This window comes from Oryzias melastigma, linkage group LG10, assembly GCF_002922805.2.
Source record: "Oryzias melastigma strain HK-1 linkage group LG10, ASM292280v2, whole genome shotgun sequence".
Classification (NCBI taxonomy): domain Eukaryota; kingdom Metazoa; phylum Chordata; class Actinopteri; order Beloniformes; family Adrianichthyidae; genus Oryzias; species Oryzias melastigma.
The window spans coordinates 12,966,416-12,982,722 of NC_050521.1; the positions used below are offsets into that span (position 1 = coordinate 12,966,416).

General features: G+C 36.7%; 1 protein-coding gene across 1 annotated transcript in view; it reads right to left on the bottom strand.

The window, feature by feature from the left end:
• Positions 1-1,923: 1,923 nt before the first annotated feature.
• LOC112153653 (neuronal acetylcholine receptor subunit alpha-7) overlaps positions 1,924-16,307 on the bottom strand; it is a 30,348-nt gene continuing 15,964 nt past the window's right edge. Inside the window, exons 3-9 of the mRNA XM_024284019.2 lie at positions 15,848-15,892; positions 14,651-14,760; positions 7,884-8,131; positions 5,908-6,102; positions 5,236-5,322; positions 4,057-4,166; positions 1,924-3,970 (exon numbers count right to left, since the gene is read on the bottom strand). Coding sequence (XP_024139787.1) covers positions 3,365-3,970; positions 4,057-4,166; positions 5,236-5,322; positions 5,908-6,102; positions 7,884-8,131; positions 14,651-14,760; positions 15,848-15,892 — 1,401 coding nt within the window. The 3' untranslated portion in view covers positions 1,924-3,364. The remainder of the gene's footprint in view (positions 3,971-4,056; positions 4,167-5,235; positions 5,323-5,907; positions 6,103-7,883; positions 8,132-14,650; positions 14,761-15,847; positions 15,893-16,307) is intronic.

Genomic DNA, 16,307 nt, shown 5'->3' on the forward strand with positions numbered 1-16,307 from the left:
ATGTTGAGAACACCATTTTCACTGGTGTGGGTCTAAGCTTCAGAAACCGTTAAATTTGTGTAACACTTTTGTGCAATCTGAATGAATTTTCAATAGAAATTAATGTTATGAAACATAACATCTTCGAATCCACTTCGGAAGAAGAGAGGTCTGTAATCTTCTTTCTGGGAAAAATGCTATAGAAATAAAGTTATTCTATTCTATTCTATTTAGGATGTGTGCTTTCACCCATTGAGTTTTTGTTATTTTTGTGTACCTATGCCATTTCAGAACCAACTTTTACCGTTGTAGGACGCAGTCTTTTTCTAAAACCTTGAACACTTTGAAACAAAGCCCTACAATGTTAAATAGAGGACTGTTCAGTCAGTGACTGTTTTGTTTTATGGTTTTATAGTCTGTAAAATTTGGCAAAAATCTTCACTTGGCAGCTGGTTTTACTCTGCTGTAAAAGCTGAGCTCATTTGTTTGTGTGTGCTATGAATCTGAATTACTGCTACACATGTATCAGGTAAAGAATTGGGGCTTTTTCCACAAGAATTCCTAGAGAAGAGGAACAGGCGAAAGCGATGAATGACCAAAGTGATGAAAGCCAAAGCTGCTCTCTCATTTGGCAACATGTCCGTTTAGCAAACAGGCCCTCGTTTTTTCTCACCCATAGACATAAATCACACCTTATTAAAGCACTAAAAGGGATATTATCAGTAATTTCATAGCATTTCAATAATTTGAGTCATTTGACTTTTTATCAAAGAAATATCCCTCAAGTTTATTACCTCACTGCTGAGAGCCAAAAACTAATCATCATAAATGATAGATTAAAAACAACATTTTGAGATTATTAGTTAAAACAAATGTGTTTTTTTTAATTCTCCTTCATCATTCAATCCAACACAAATTACAGGAATTTCTGCAAAAACTTATAGTTTTCTGCAACATGTCAACAAACTCTGATGTTCTGTGATTCTTACTTGTGCATATTTTCTAAAAAAAATAATACACTGGCTTTATTTGAAGCCTTCAGGGTAACGGGAAATTATAAATGGAATTCACAAGAAAAATAAATAAGTAAAAAATGGAAAAAGAAACACAAAATCCAAAAACAACAAAGAAGGTTTGAAAAAAATGAAAAAGAGAGAGAAAAAATAAAATAAAATATGGCATCCTAATAACAAGGGAAAAAAGTTTGGTAAAGCAAGCTGGACTAAAAAAGTTTCAAATATGCCTACTTTGTTGGTGTTTCACGTTTTGATCAGGAAATCTTTTTTTTTAAATTTTGTTTCATTTCCACACACATTTGCACTCAAAATAAAAAAAGTGTTGTCAAACTTCTGTTGTTGTTTTGTTATTTGTGATGCAAATGCAGCAGAGGTAAATTCATAAGAACCACACTGTACATTCCTTTTCTAAAGTTATGTCAGCAGCTGTGTGCATACTGTTGTCTTTGATTATTACATCCAGGCCAACTACAGGCCAACTGTATTTTGTACTAAAATCTTCAAAATAAAGAACTTCAAAGTACTGCACAGAGCCGCTCTTTTAACTTCTTCTGTCATGGACTGGTTCACTCTTTTTATTCCCATAGTGCTTTAATAAATTATTACAGAACCGACTCACTGGAGGGTTTGTTTATTTGTTAGTCTTCAAGAAGGTTCTTAAACTGCTTAAGATTTTCTGGTACTTAAATCAATTCTGAATTTTCTTCTTATGGGATGTTAACAAGAAAAAATGCATGTATGCCCAAAGTGGAGTCAAGGACACTTAATGCATGTGTCATTGTCTCACTATTATGACAGATGAGTCCCATTACATTTACTTTCTCCTTTACAACACTTTTATCAATGAGGACAGTCTACCTAATTCAATTCTAAACATGAATGTTATATATGAGTGTGTGAACAGGTATCTTATTATAACAAGTGTTTGCTTCGTTTTTTTTACAAATATCCAGAGTCTATTATTCAGAGAATCATGTTTTTTATTAACACAGAGTCAAAATTCCACAGAATGACAATGAAATAGATATGTTTTTTCTGCAGCTACAACAGTTCGTGGGAGGTGGAGGTCGGTGTGGACGCAAACAGTTCAACCTCCATCTAAGAAGTAAAAACGAAAAAAAACGCTCTTCAGCTAAAGGAGGAAAAATTCTAGTTTAGCTTCAAGCTGTTCGTGGTATTTGAGGCTGAAATGTGAAAACATCAATCTTGATCAGAGCTGTTAAGGAGTCCAAACAGGTAAAGCATTTGTTTTTGTCTTAAATGTAAATGGGAATATGGAGCTGGAACTTTGTAATATAGAAACTGTTGTCTTTTAGTGTCTATTTATGCAAATATGCACCGAACCACTTCACATAAAAGCAAAAAATTTAGTGATTTTTTATCATAACTGGAAATAAATTCAGACATCAATGGATTAAAGAACATAGAAATGTTCTGCATCAAAATCATTGTTGCATTTACATTTATGATGGGTTACCTGTAGATAACATTATTTTGCAACAGCTAAGTTGCAAAATCCTGCACAGCATGTACAAACAAAATCTTTTTAGTCAGTAATGCTGTTTTGTATCTGTTGACTTTTTTCTTAAAATGTATTATTATTATTATTTTTTGTGAGCCAATTTTTAGTAGGCATTTGTAGATCTAGGATGAAACAATACAATTTGAATAAATTCAAATTTATTTAACTTAAATTATATATAAAATGTATATACACCATATCTTAGTGCATTTGAGAAAATTATGAACTAACATAAATCTGTGCTTATGACTTAAATTCATCACCCAGAGTGGACTGGGTACATTTAATGTTATTAAAAAAATGTCCACAAATACATCACTTACTTTACAGATGCTTCACTTTAATATAAGCACACAAGACAAAGTTTGAAGGGAAAACAAAACTGCATATGAACATCTAGCATGTTTGTGTCGGTACATTAACATCGTGTCTAGAGTTCTACGGCAGAAATGGGGATTTTCAGTGAAACATCTCAATATTTGACCAGTTCTCTCGAGATCAACCTGATTGTGTCTCATTTTAATACAGTGTTGTCTATATTGGTGGTTTTTGGTTGTGTTTCTGATGTGAACTAACATTTTTATATGAAGACAAAACACTCTTAAGTGTCTTTATTTGCAACGAGCAACCAATAATTTGGTTGCTTGAAGGAACTGCTAACACTTTTGTTTTCATATACATTTAACAAGCATACTTGTTTAGTAGAAATGAGTTGTAATTTTCCATGTTTTTCTGAGTTGCTCAGATTCCTTAGAGTGTAGCTGTTATCACATCAAGCCTCTGATGAAGTTCACCTCCTCACAAGAATGTTCGTAGGGGACTGAACACATTCCTGTTGCTGCCAGTTTTATGTGAAATCCTTGGAGACGGCTTCGATGAAGTTTGGTGCGGACATGAGGATGGTGACGGTGCAAATGATGGAGAACAGTGAGAAGGCTACCAGGCACAGGCGGTCCACCACCGCTGCCGCAAACTTCCACTCGCTACAGATGGCCTCAGCCTCGTCCTGGTCCCGAAACCTCTGGGCTATGTATGACACCTCCTCCAGGATGTGCTGGATCTCCGGTGGGGGGATGCTCACTCCCATGCCGAGACCTCCAGCGCCGCAGCTGACTCCTCTTGCTGGCTCCGCCTCATCACTGAGAGAACCATGGGGCTGTCCCCCGAGAGCTACTCCAGAGTCGCTGGATGGGGGGCAACGTGGGCTGTCCATGGGATGGTAACTGCCATAGTAGAGACTCATGGAACCGTTGGAGGTGCCTGTCGGGCAAGGAGGGCAGGACGTCTGGGACAGAGGGACAGAGAGACTCGGCATAGTACCCATTTCTATGGAGCTGGTGCTGGAGTGGTGCTGGGATGCGTGGCGGTACTGATAATGAGGCCTCTTGCGCTCAGTGCCAGGTTGCTTCATACGGAGAAACCAGGCGCACCAGTTCAGCAGAACAACCCGGACCTGGGAAGAAAGAAGCATTAGAACCAACAAAGTCTAGATTTCCCAGACAGATTTAGACAGAACATCACTGTAACTGATGAACTCACCCATTTAGGCATCTTCCCTCCATGAGGATCATGATGGTGGAACTGCAGAACAATGACAGTCACCACTACCGACATCCCTACTATCATCATGGTGCTGGCAAAATACTGAGCTGTTGAGAACAAAAAAATAAAAAAATACTACACTTAAGAGATTTTATGTGTATCCATTCTTAGGCTTAATTGCTTTTGGAGTAATGAGGTTGTTGGAGCCTATCCCAGCCACTCTTATGGTATACCATTCCAGAGCTACACAATCACATTCACACATATTTAAAACCATTAATCAACATCCAAAGCATCTATTTAAACTGTGGAGAGATGCCAGAGCGCCTGGTAAGAACCCAAACATGCATGAGGAGAACATGCAAACTCCAGAAGGAAAGGTTCCAGCTGGGATTTGAACCAGAAGAGTGCTAACCACTGCACCACCGTACAATCTTAATATAACTCAATTTCCATTTTTATTTTATCTTTAGTGTGACTCTAGTAAATCATTTGTCACATTTAGCATTCATAGTTTTACAAAAGAGTTAGTAGTATATAAAACAAAAGTCTGAGACATGAAAGAGATGGAAATCAGTTGAAATAAAAATACAAACTACCTCAAAGTTTGTTTTTGTATTATTGAATGTCTAAATGTTATTCAAAGAGATGATTCAAGTGCTAGATACATTTTCTTCTAAAAAAACAATCAGCCGGTAACAAAAAAAAAAAGAAGAATGCAGATGCTGTTTAGAGTCATCATCCATCCATCCATCCATCTTCTTGACCGCTGCTTCCCTTTCGGGGTCGCGGGGGTGCCGGAGCCTATCCCGGCTACTGAAGGGCGAAGGCGGGGTACACCCTGGACAGGTCGCCAGTCTGTCGCAGGGCTGCAATCACTCACACATCCACTCTCACATCCACACCTAGGGGCAATTCAGAGTCGCCAATTAACCTATGAAGCATGTTTTTGGATGGTGGGAGGAAGCCGGAGTCCCCGGTGAAAACCCACGCATGCACGGGGAGAACATGCAAACTCCACACAGAAAGGTCCCAGCCGGGATTCGAACCGGGGCCTTCTCGCTGTGAGGCGAGAGCGCTAACCACTTGCGCCACCGTGCAGCCCCTTAGAGTCATCACTTTACTAAAAAGGAACTTCTAACATTTCAGACCCATTAAGTTCAGTGCAAACCTCACCAATGAGAGGCACAGAGTCCGACGTGGCCGGCATGATCTCTGCGACCAGCAGCATGAAGACGGTGAGTGAAAGCAGCACGGTGATTCCTTGAAACACAGAGACAAAAGCAGAGATGACAGACATTGATGTGACAGAAATGTCATGAATTAAATATTAGGGAGACCTTTAAAAGCTAAAATAATAACTTAGAATATATTCGGTGCCGAAAGAGACCATTTACTTTTTTTATGATATTAAAAGAGAAAAAGCTTAGATCATCCGAAGTGAATTACATGTTTTATATAAAATAATGAATTTTCAAAGCTGTAAATGTATTAATGCAATATTTTCTCCAAGTATCATTCTCTTTGAATAAACATTTTATCACTCCAAATATAATCTCATTGGGGTTAAAGTCATAAAAAAAAAAACATTGTGTCAGTTGCACTTATTTTGATTAGAACAGTATCTTTTAATTAAAAGGTTTGACCATTTTAAGGAAAAAAGATGTTGAAATATAGTTTCATGATTTTTGTTTTTTAAGACTTTTTGTCTAATTGGTGGTGTGTTTTTTCTGTCCCCTGTAACCCCTTTTTTCCTTTTCTTCTACTTTTTGAATTATTGTTTTTAATCTGTCTCGCTTGGATAAAATTAAATTTTTAAAAAGGGACTGTTCTAAATGGCCATCTCACCTAGGGAGATCTTTTCTCCAGAGTCTGCAGGTAAGAGGAAGACCAACAGGGCCAGGCCAGAGATCAGCACACAGGGAATGAGCAGATTTAGTCCGTAGTACAGAGTCCTGCGGCGCATCGTGACCGTGAATGTCACGTCAGGGTAGGGCTCCTTACAGCACTCATAGTACAGCTCATTACGCTTGGCTGGGACTCCTGTAAAACACACACATGCATGTAGCTTTGAGGAAAGCAGAATGGATTCAATCCAAAATGCTACATTAAATTTAATATTAACTGGAATGCATCAATAAATGAAAAAGTTAACACTATGAGGGTCATTCAGCTGTCTCTTTTAAAAGGTGAAAGGAGAAAGGATGAGTCCCTGTATATGAAGGGTACAGTCACAAATGCATGACTCCAGGAGTCACTGAAGTGAATCTTATTTCTTCAACCCTGAAAACTTTCCACTGGACTGGTTCTGACTTTGACCACTCCTGGAACTTTGCCCTGTTCTTATTTTCAGCTTTTTAAAGCCAAGTAGAAGGAAAAGTAGCCCAGAGATTTATGCTTTTGATTGAAGAAATTTTTGACCTCGTCGCAATGTTCTCAAAATGTGGTCTGCAGGATTTTTTAGCACTGTACTTTATGTTATGAAGTACAGAATTTGGCAGTCACAGATTCTGCAATCCACTTTGAAAGATGAGAGGTCTGTAATCCTCATCTCAGATGTAATTCAACTGTTAGAGACAGATTAATAATAATTTTTAAAAAATCTAGGATTTCCCATTTTTTGATAACAAATAACCAGTTTGCGCTAGTAATCTGTATAAAAGACACCTATCTACACCTTTAATAGTCAGACTGCAACCGCTCCACCATGAGGAAAACTGAGGAGCTGTCGGAGGACACCAGGGACTGATTGTAGACCTGAACAAGACTGGGATCAAGCAATCTACAGTAAACAAGCCTTTTTTTCTTTATATTCTCTCTCTCACAGGTGAATAGTGTCTCTGATGAACATTACAGAGCTGACATCTTTTAATAGGGTCAACTTGCAGATTTGGTGACAGCATAATGCTTTTTTACCTCACTAATATACACTAGCTTTGTCTTCAGCTGGCATGCAGACCTCTTTAAATGCAAAATGTTTGCTGGCCTAAAACATCTAGGCTTTTGTATACACAGTTTTAAAGGTTTAGCACTGATCTTTGTCAAAGGTTTGTTGCCAACCAATCTGGATGAATGCATAAAACTGGTGCAAAACGGTTCAGTCATTCACTTTAATAGGAGAAAAAATATTTAAATGTGGACACTATAAAGGACAGTTGGCAGACTTCCCAGAATGGAATAACCAGACACATTTCTCTCAAGGTCAGATGATACAATTCTCAGAAAAATAAGAAGAAATATCTTCAGATTTTCTAAGTTTGACTTCAAAGGTTTCTTGAAGATTTTTATGGCAAAAACCAAGAACAGAATTTGGCTTTTGATACATTTCTTTGTAAAGTATGAAGTGGAGAGCCTTTAGTCTGGGTTTGTTTTACCACAAGGTCATTATGAAGGTAGTTTTGTTTAAATCTAATCAAAAAGATGCAACGACAATTGAACTGTAAAATAAATTGAAACCAGCAATCCTGTGAGCCCAAACGGTTTCAGTAGGTTCTAAAGATGAATAGATGGATGTAAAATTGCAGTATTTGTAAATTTATTCGTAATTTTTTTAAAAAGTTATCTAAAATCCATCTAAAAATATTCCAAGATTAAATGTCTACATGTAGATATGTCCAGCAGTAGACCTCCATATGCAGACATCCAAAAGAGTAACAAAATAAAGTTGTCCAGTAGATATCTACAGTAGATGTATATCAGGTATTTAATAGACATTCTATGCCTTATGGGTTTCTGTGCTTAAAACAAAACTGTGATGTGCATGTTATGACATTAAAACATTAAGAGAGAACACCAATTGTTTTCAACAGCTGCAGTTTTCTTACCAACAAGATCCCACTCCCCGTTAGATATGTATGTAGATATATCCACATCCAGCATCTGGAGGTCCAGAAGCCAGCCGTTGTGCGTCCACGATCCAAACTTCAAGTCACATTTCTGCACATCAAAGGGGAACCAGCGCACGTCGATGTAACAGGTGCTCTTCAAGATGCCAGGGGGGATGTACTGACAGTGGCCCGAGGCATTCACCAGAACGTTGGTGTGAAACGTGGCATCAAAGCGCTCATCCGCACTGCGAGAAAAGACAGCAAATGCTTACAGAACGTTGCTGTCCACCTTATCCTTATAGGTGTTGCTACAGGAAAACAGCTTTTGCTGACACAACCCCATATTTTCAAGGCATAGGGAAACCCAGTTAGGCAGAAGAAGCATCAAGGAACTTGCCTGAGGACCAACACAGTTCAATGAACCCTGTGGAGATTGAACTCGTGACAGCCCTACACCCGGCCCACTGAGCCATCCACCCTCCTCAAGTGCTTGAAGAACAAACTTGATGCTTTAGAGAATTCTCTTTATGACAAACCTTTATCACAATTGTAAAAAAGAAGGATGGAATTCATATAAAAAAAGTCATCACATAAATCCTCATGCATTTCAATGTTCAATTCAGTTTTTGGTGGTAAGAAGTCAGTTCAAGCTGTAATGACTTTTTCAGACACTTTTTCAGAATTTAGACATATTTTATTTGTGTCTTCTCCAAACTTGATATTTGTGGGGTTTTTTTTTTTTTTTTTTTGGAAAGTTAGGTGTTCAAATATGTTTTTTAGGATTTACAGCTAGAGGGAGTTCCGGACAATAGATGCCACAATGAAACTTTTTGAAATTACTTTGATAACTTGATAAACTCCCAAATAACATCTGATATCAATTAATTAATTATGAAATCTCGAGAGTTTTGAATTAAGTTAAAGAGAGACCCTCAAAGCACGGAAATCTCAAAATAATAAAAAGACAGGAGTAAAGTTAGGAAATATTTTTTTAAAGTTGTGCCTAGAATAGTATCCATCAGATCATCAAACCTCTTAAGTGAAAAAATCTCCCCAAAATAATGTAAATTGTAATCTTTGCCACGTCAAATTAAGGTTTGCCTTATTGAAATATCTCATTGCACTAGAGAAGAAAGCATCATAATTCTCTGTGGTTGTGAACTTTTCCAAAGGTCAGACTGTACTAAAAATTAGTATAAAGCACTACAGGAATAAAGCAAAAGACTTTTATTGCTGTCGTAGCTCACAAAAAGTTGGGGAGTCATGCAATAGGTGAAATATATATAAATTAAGCACTAAATGCAAACCAATAAAAGTAACACATTGAACAAAATGTATGTTAGATTCCTTCTGCACTGACCTATAGGTCAAGTAAGAAAAACAACAAACAAAATACAGTCGAAGTGTGAGAATTTTCCTGCTTAGTCTGACTTTTTAGCTTGATTTTATTTATTTGTTTTTTTGCTCTGTTGTCAAGTTTTGTACTTTCCCCAAGTCACAGTCTAAGTTGGTAGCGTGGCAAGGTCTTCTGCTATTGTTAACGTTTTTATTAAGTAAGTTATGGTTAGAGTCAATAGATTGAGTTATGTTTTAGGTTTATTCATTTAAGATTTTAGTTTCTAACAAGCCTGACCTGCAATAGTTCCAACACCACCGCTCATTCATAACTATTAAAAGGAAAAAAACTATGAGAGCTGAAAACAGTTCCTCAGAAAATGATAAAAAATATCAAGTACTTTACAAATATAAGAAAAACAAAACAAATGCAGTTAGTGATGACTATGAATAATAAATGTTACCTGTGAAAACCATAAAGAGAATAAAAAGAGATTTTTAGTTGAAAATGAGAAAAATTAAGTGTTACACAAAATAAAAAGTAAAAAAAATCAGAGCATATAGAAAAGGCCTCCTCAATTCTAATTGTCAGAACATCTTCACAATAAAGGCTCCTACAACACACAAAGAAAAGAAAAACATATTACGCCATGCAGAGTCCTATGTGAGCGAGATAACATTGGTCTGCATCCTTCACATAAAAGCATCCGAGTGCGTGCTGACAGAATTCAGACCCTTTTTATTTGTGCCTTTTCTCAACTTGACAGATTTATGTTTTTTTTTTTTTTTTTGGAAGTATAGGTGTTTAAATGTATTTCCCCCTGCTCCTATCCTGTGTCTGCAGGTTCAGATTACAGGTTGGGTATGGAGGCAATCAAGTGACAGAAATGTTCACCCTTTTTGCTTGTGTTACATTAATGTGTGCACTTTTGTACACTTTCATAGCAGAGCATTTGCTTATTTTATAAAGATTTTACGTCGTAATGTAAAACCTGCTAATCCCTTGTGTAATTGTTCACATTTTCTATAGACGTTGCTGCATTTTCCATATAATAGTCACATGAAATTGGTAACATTTCATACATGTGGATCAGCCGACATTTGTCTGCATTTGTGAGTTTAAAAATCTGATTCCTGAGATGCACACATTGCATTTATTAAAATGCATCCGGAAAAGTGATATCCCTGGGAGAATGGGAAGTGGTTATCACTGTAAAACACACACACAAAGAGGCAAGGGCACCATGGGCACGTCGCAGAGCAGCAAGAGAGAAACAGACACCGTTCCACGACGACAATGGCGGCAGTGACAGCTTCTGCACCATGGGAAATGAGTCACCAAGCTTTCCTCTTACTCACTCAACACCTGCTGCTACCCTCACAAAAGCACCAATACAAACACACATGCATGAAGCTCTTGACATGAAATGCACCTATTACCTTTACTTGAAGGTATCATGAGTATGCAGGCAGTTAAACATCAAAGCATCACTTTGTAAAATTGCTTTTCTTTAATTAGAAATATGAGGGAAAGACGAGCATTTCCCCCCAGAAGAGGGGGCTTCCTTAAAGCTTTTAGTCGTTTACAGTTAGGAGCTAATTGAGGACGACACTTCAAACTCTACACTCCGCTAAAGAGAGACCCACACATTCATGCACGTTACGTAATTTCCCACAAACTCAACATCGTCAATGAATTCCGACAGCAGCTATTCGATTTGACAGGCTTAAGCTTCTAAAATTACTCGCCATGCAAGGAAAGTGCGAGCGCTGGGGGGGAGGAGGGGCACGACACAAATTTACAGTGGAACATGATTATTTTTCCAGGAAAGAACTGTTTCAGCATAGGCGACAGTGAAAGAATTATTTAGACAGACATTGAACAAAAAAAAGAAAAGTGGAGAGTCAGATTTGTGTAAGACTAAAATGTGTAAAAAAAAAAAAAGCAGGGTTGTAAAAAGAAAATGAAGACATGAATTTTATCATTCATCAGAAATAAAGCTTGTCTTGTGTACTTGAACATCCTATACTCATTATATACTGTATTTTCTGAGTATAAGTTACAGCTTTTTGCATACTTACGTATATGTAGGAGTGACATTTGTGTGATGCTTAAAACACTTTAAAAAAATCTTCGTATCATGATACGTAAAATCAATCAATTGATTTAGACCTGGAAAACAAAGAAATGTTCAACAAAGTTTTTGGGATATATTGGAAAGTAATGTAACAGAAAATTGTACAGTATTTATTTTATAACTTTCCTACGTTCCTGTTTTTGTCTTTGTCTCTTAGATTGTCTAAAATAGAAAAAAAAATACAAATGTATGTAATCTTCCATTGTTTTTTAACTAAAAACAATGGATTTTGTCAATTTTTTTTTTTTTCTTACCAGTTTTAGCTAATTATATCATCCTTTTTTTAACCTTTATTCAGATCGGACACAGTTACATGAGCAACAAAGAAGGAAACATTAGAACCACGGCTGAGCGAACAGCAGCTCACTGAACGCAGTAGAAAACATTACAACAGTAATACATTTTAATTTAATGTCAGACTCAGACGCACTGAAATTGACTGACTTTTGCTCTGTTTACAAGGATTATGTGAGCACGGAAATTTAGGCAACTTTTAACTGGTGAGAAAAGATCATGTCCACCTCCACGTCTCAAACCCAAAGCTAATGCTAGTGTTAGCATTAGATAACAAGGCGGTTATTTTCAAACCAGCTAACCGATCAACCTTATAAACATACACCTCAGTCAAATCCAAGAAGCTTTTTCTCTGTGTGTTTGTATTCACCTCACGTCAATCCACGAGTTGTCCATCTTTACGGCCTGTCACACAGCAGTGTCAGTCATACCTGACCCTCTGGCAGAATCAGCATTCAGCTTGCGGTTTACCTGAGCTGGATGTCCTTTATGTGCCTCATCGATCTCCAGTCAACTGAGAACATTGACTTTTGTTTTGAATAAAGGCAGGAGTCGACAGCTTGAAAACCCACACAGACTGTATGACATACACAAATCACTTATGAATTATCAACCTTTTGGCGTAAAAGCTGAAGACAAACTATATAGTTTTTAACTTGTCGCTATGAATGAAACTGAATTCATTCAACAAATTCTTTTCACCTGTCAGAGAATAAATCTTATAATCATTAAAAATTGTGTTTTTGATTCTACATTTACCTTTTTTTTTAAATACATTATTTTGAGGTTTTGTATTAAAGATTTAATAACTTGGCTTTGTAATTCTAATACTCATAGGAGGAGCAATCGCTTCCGTACTGAAGGGTTTGTATTTCTGATTCTAAAAACAGAAGCATAGCATAGACAGTAATTACACCATATTTTCTTCAGGCACTGCGCATGAATGCAGTGTGGATGGCTAACGCATGACTCAGTATAATTCACCCGTGCATGAAAAGTGATTGTGAAACAGCACGAGTCAAAGTCATTACACTTTTCCAAAAATAGAAAAGGCAATGTAAAATAAATTTGAAAAATAAATCTTTTACATTGTGATTATAGAGGTAGAACGACTTATTATGCGTGAATATTTTCTGAAAAGTGGAGCAATAGATGAGAGCTGCTTTGTGATTGAAATTTAAAGTTATGTCTCTATTCCCAGCATTATACAAGTACTGCAGTACAAAACAAGTTTTATTTAAGGTCAATGTCATGAGTGTGATGTTTTGCAGGAGGTAGGATTGACTTATTACAATAATCCTTGTGAAAATTGCAATTATTCATATTGCAGGTTTTAACAGGATGAGGTCAAGCTGGGGGGTGAGGACCATGACAAAGCAAAGTGCGTTCACACCAGGGTTGTATTAGATCCAGATCTTCTCTTAGTTCACTGTGCTATACAAAAAGAGGAGAAGTTGGAAGTTATGAAGGTGTAAACTCCCACATGTAATCAGAGGAACATATAAGTTCAATTTTCCTCTTCTATAAGCTCTGATGTTTCTGTCCAGCAGTGGTTTGAAGGAATGCCACCCTCAAATGAGCAGCTATAGAGGTCCACTTTAAAAAGTGCAATGTGGAGTTAAATAAACATTTTATCTACTTTCCAATCAGATTAAGGCTTCTGATTAACTTACCTTAAAGCGCCCTTAGTTTGGAAAAATGATGGCGAAATGTGTCACCTATACGAGGCTTGAAGATACTGACCACGCTGGGAGACCGACTGACTCCTAGATATGCAATCAAATTGAGAAGCTGTTTTGTTGTGTAACAATCGTAACAATCGAGCTTTAAATCTGAACAGTTTGGACTGGGTATTTATTTGAACGAACAGGTGTGTCCAAACGGTTGACTGGAAGTGGAGGAGCTAAAGTGATATGAAAATGCATGTTCCAAAGAGCAGAAACCCTATGTGTGCCATGGAGCAATTTAATCAGGTGATGCAGCAGCCACCCAACTTCTCATCGGTGTAGGAACAAAAAAAATAAATAAAAATGAAACATGTTTTGGCAGAGTAGAATGTAGACGTTGAACCTGAACTGGACCGACAGAAGCAATTACAGACAAAAGAATAACAAAATATACTAATATTGATCTAAGCTGTGTGATATTAAAAGAAAGATCAGTAAAAGAAATGTGAAAAAAAGGATTCAATCAAGAGAATTAGAAGGGTGGTGATATGAACGATGTGCAGAGAGACAAAAATAGAGTGTGATGGAAACAGGGATGGTGGGGCTGGATGTGGGTAGGAGGGAAGAGAGGTGAGTGCAAACTGACAGTAAAAGGCAGAGATGTGGAAAAGTGAAGAGCTCAGAGATTATGATGGGTAATCCTGGCAGGTCTGAGAGCTGAGCTTTTAAAATTTGGGTTAATACTCCTCAGTCTTTGTTTTTCCACATATTCCATTTGATTTGCATCTAATAGAGTGTGTTCTGGTGTGTGTGTGCTTGAGGGGGAATACATTTTCTCTGTCGCAATAAAATCATTGAGGTTGACGTAAACATTGATTGCTCCATCTAAGGAAAGCTTTTCATTCAGTCTCAGACTAAAACATTCCTTCTGTTGCTTGATATGTGATGCTTTGGTCTGCATCTGTGACTGACCTCTAATCAAAGTTGGAAGAGGAGCACAAACACGGCCTGAATTTTAAAATTCAGCGAGTTCACACTATCTATAAAACATAAACTCCTTTTTTATTTACTTTTTTATTATTTTAATGAATAATGTATTAGATATTTTGTTGGAATCATCGGGGCTTGTGAGTGTGTGACTGTTTACAATGTTGATACATTGTTGGCTTCAAAAGATCAGAAAAGGATACTGTGAAAATAATGACATGCATAAAAGATTACGCCGCTGTTTTATTGAAACCAGAAAAGATAAATATTACAGCAGAAAAAAAAGAAGACTAAAATATTGATGATGCTTTCGGAATAATGAGTCTGAGAAGGCAGGTCTAACCTGTTATACAGCAGGATGTCGGGCGTCCAAACTTGATCTGATGGGAACCGAAGGTTCTGGACACCTGGGTAGTTTTCTGGATTCCAGGTCAGGTAGATATCGGTCCAGTACTGAGATACAGAGAAGTAACTGGATGATGGGCTCTCAGATCATTTGAGTAAACAAATATAGAACATTTTAGAACCCATAACCTTCTATCTTATATATATATCAGTGTCATATTTTTTCATTTTTTGCTATTGTTTTTAAAGAAATGTGTTTAATATGATTCATGATTTTGAATAAAATGAGGAAAAGCTTGAAAGATGTCATTGATGATATATTACTTTGTGTTCCTTGAATGTTTCCAGACAACATTCGACATCTAAAGTAGAGTAAATATGTGTCCAAGTCTGCTGTCCTTTAAAACTTTATTTAAATTCAAATGACAAACTTTGGAGCATTTGGATGCTGTTTCTTCCTGATTTATTAAATATATTGTTTATTTTCTGTGACATCCAAGCACTTAAAAGCACTAGCTGAGTTTCTGACTAACTTTGCTGATTTAGAATCAAATTTGTTGGAAGGCTTTAAAAATTTGTATTCAATTAAAAATAATCATTTATTTAAAAAAGATGCATGTGTTTTACGAAGTTTTTTAGTACTCAAGGTTTTGGTTTGGGTGGAAAGACAAACAGCTTTTGAGTGTCAGCTATAGTTTTCAATTGAAAATGTGATTCACAGAGAATTGTTGCAACAATTAATCTGTTGATTTAACAACTTTTTAATGCATAGCTCATAAAGTCAGCATTCTGTAGACATTTGTTAGGGCTGGGTATCACCATTAACCTCCAGAATTGATTTGATTTGATTCACCTGAGCTTGGATTGATTCGATTTAAAAAAAAAAAAAAAGAAAATTCCTTTTTGTCTGTCTTCTTACAGCGTATGCCCTGTTTTAGGATAAATCTTTCCATCTTAAGAGTAAATTAATCCAAAGTAAATTACAGTATGCAGAGTTTTTGAAGCTTACTGCTTCTTCAAGATGCTCTTATGCTTCTTTCATCTCTTTCTTTTGTTCTCTTTTCTTCTGCTCAAAACCCTCTTACAGCATGATTTCATATTAAAAATGTGGAAAAGTACCGATCATTAAATAAAATGAACTAAAATCAGGAATTAACAATAAAATAAAATAATGTGTCCCCTATAGTGAACTCACCAGCTGCAGCCAGGCGTTTGTTATCAATACTTGGTTCTTTTCATCCTGCAAAGAAAAATGGGAAAAAAAGTGAGGAGAAGTTTTTTTTGGGATCAGAACCAAACCGATTCATATTTGATAAAGAGGAAACTGCCTTTGTCATCAGCAAGTCAGTTCAGCTGTTTTGCATTTCTCAAGACCAACAAAGCAGCTTAATGTGTCTGACTTTTGAGCGTAAACAAAGGCACGGTGGGACCGTGGGACACAACAGAAAGCATCAATCCCTGCAAGAATGGGTTATTCATGAAAAGCTTCAACATTGTCTTAGCATAAAAAAAGTAAACATACCACATATCGGCACCAATCATCTTTATTTATTTCAATCTTCAGTTTTATGCTGTTTTTTTCCCCACTATCTAAACCTTTCAAATAGGGAAGCAGATGACCCAGAAAAGTAAAGTCAAAGCTGAAAATAATGGCT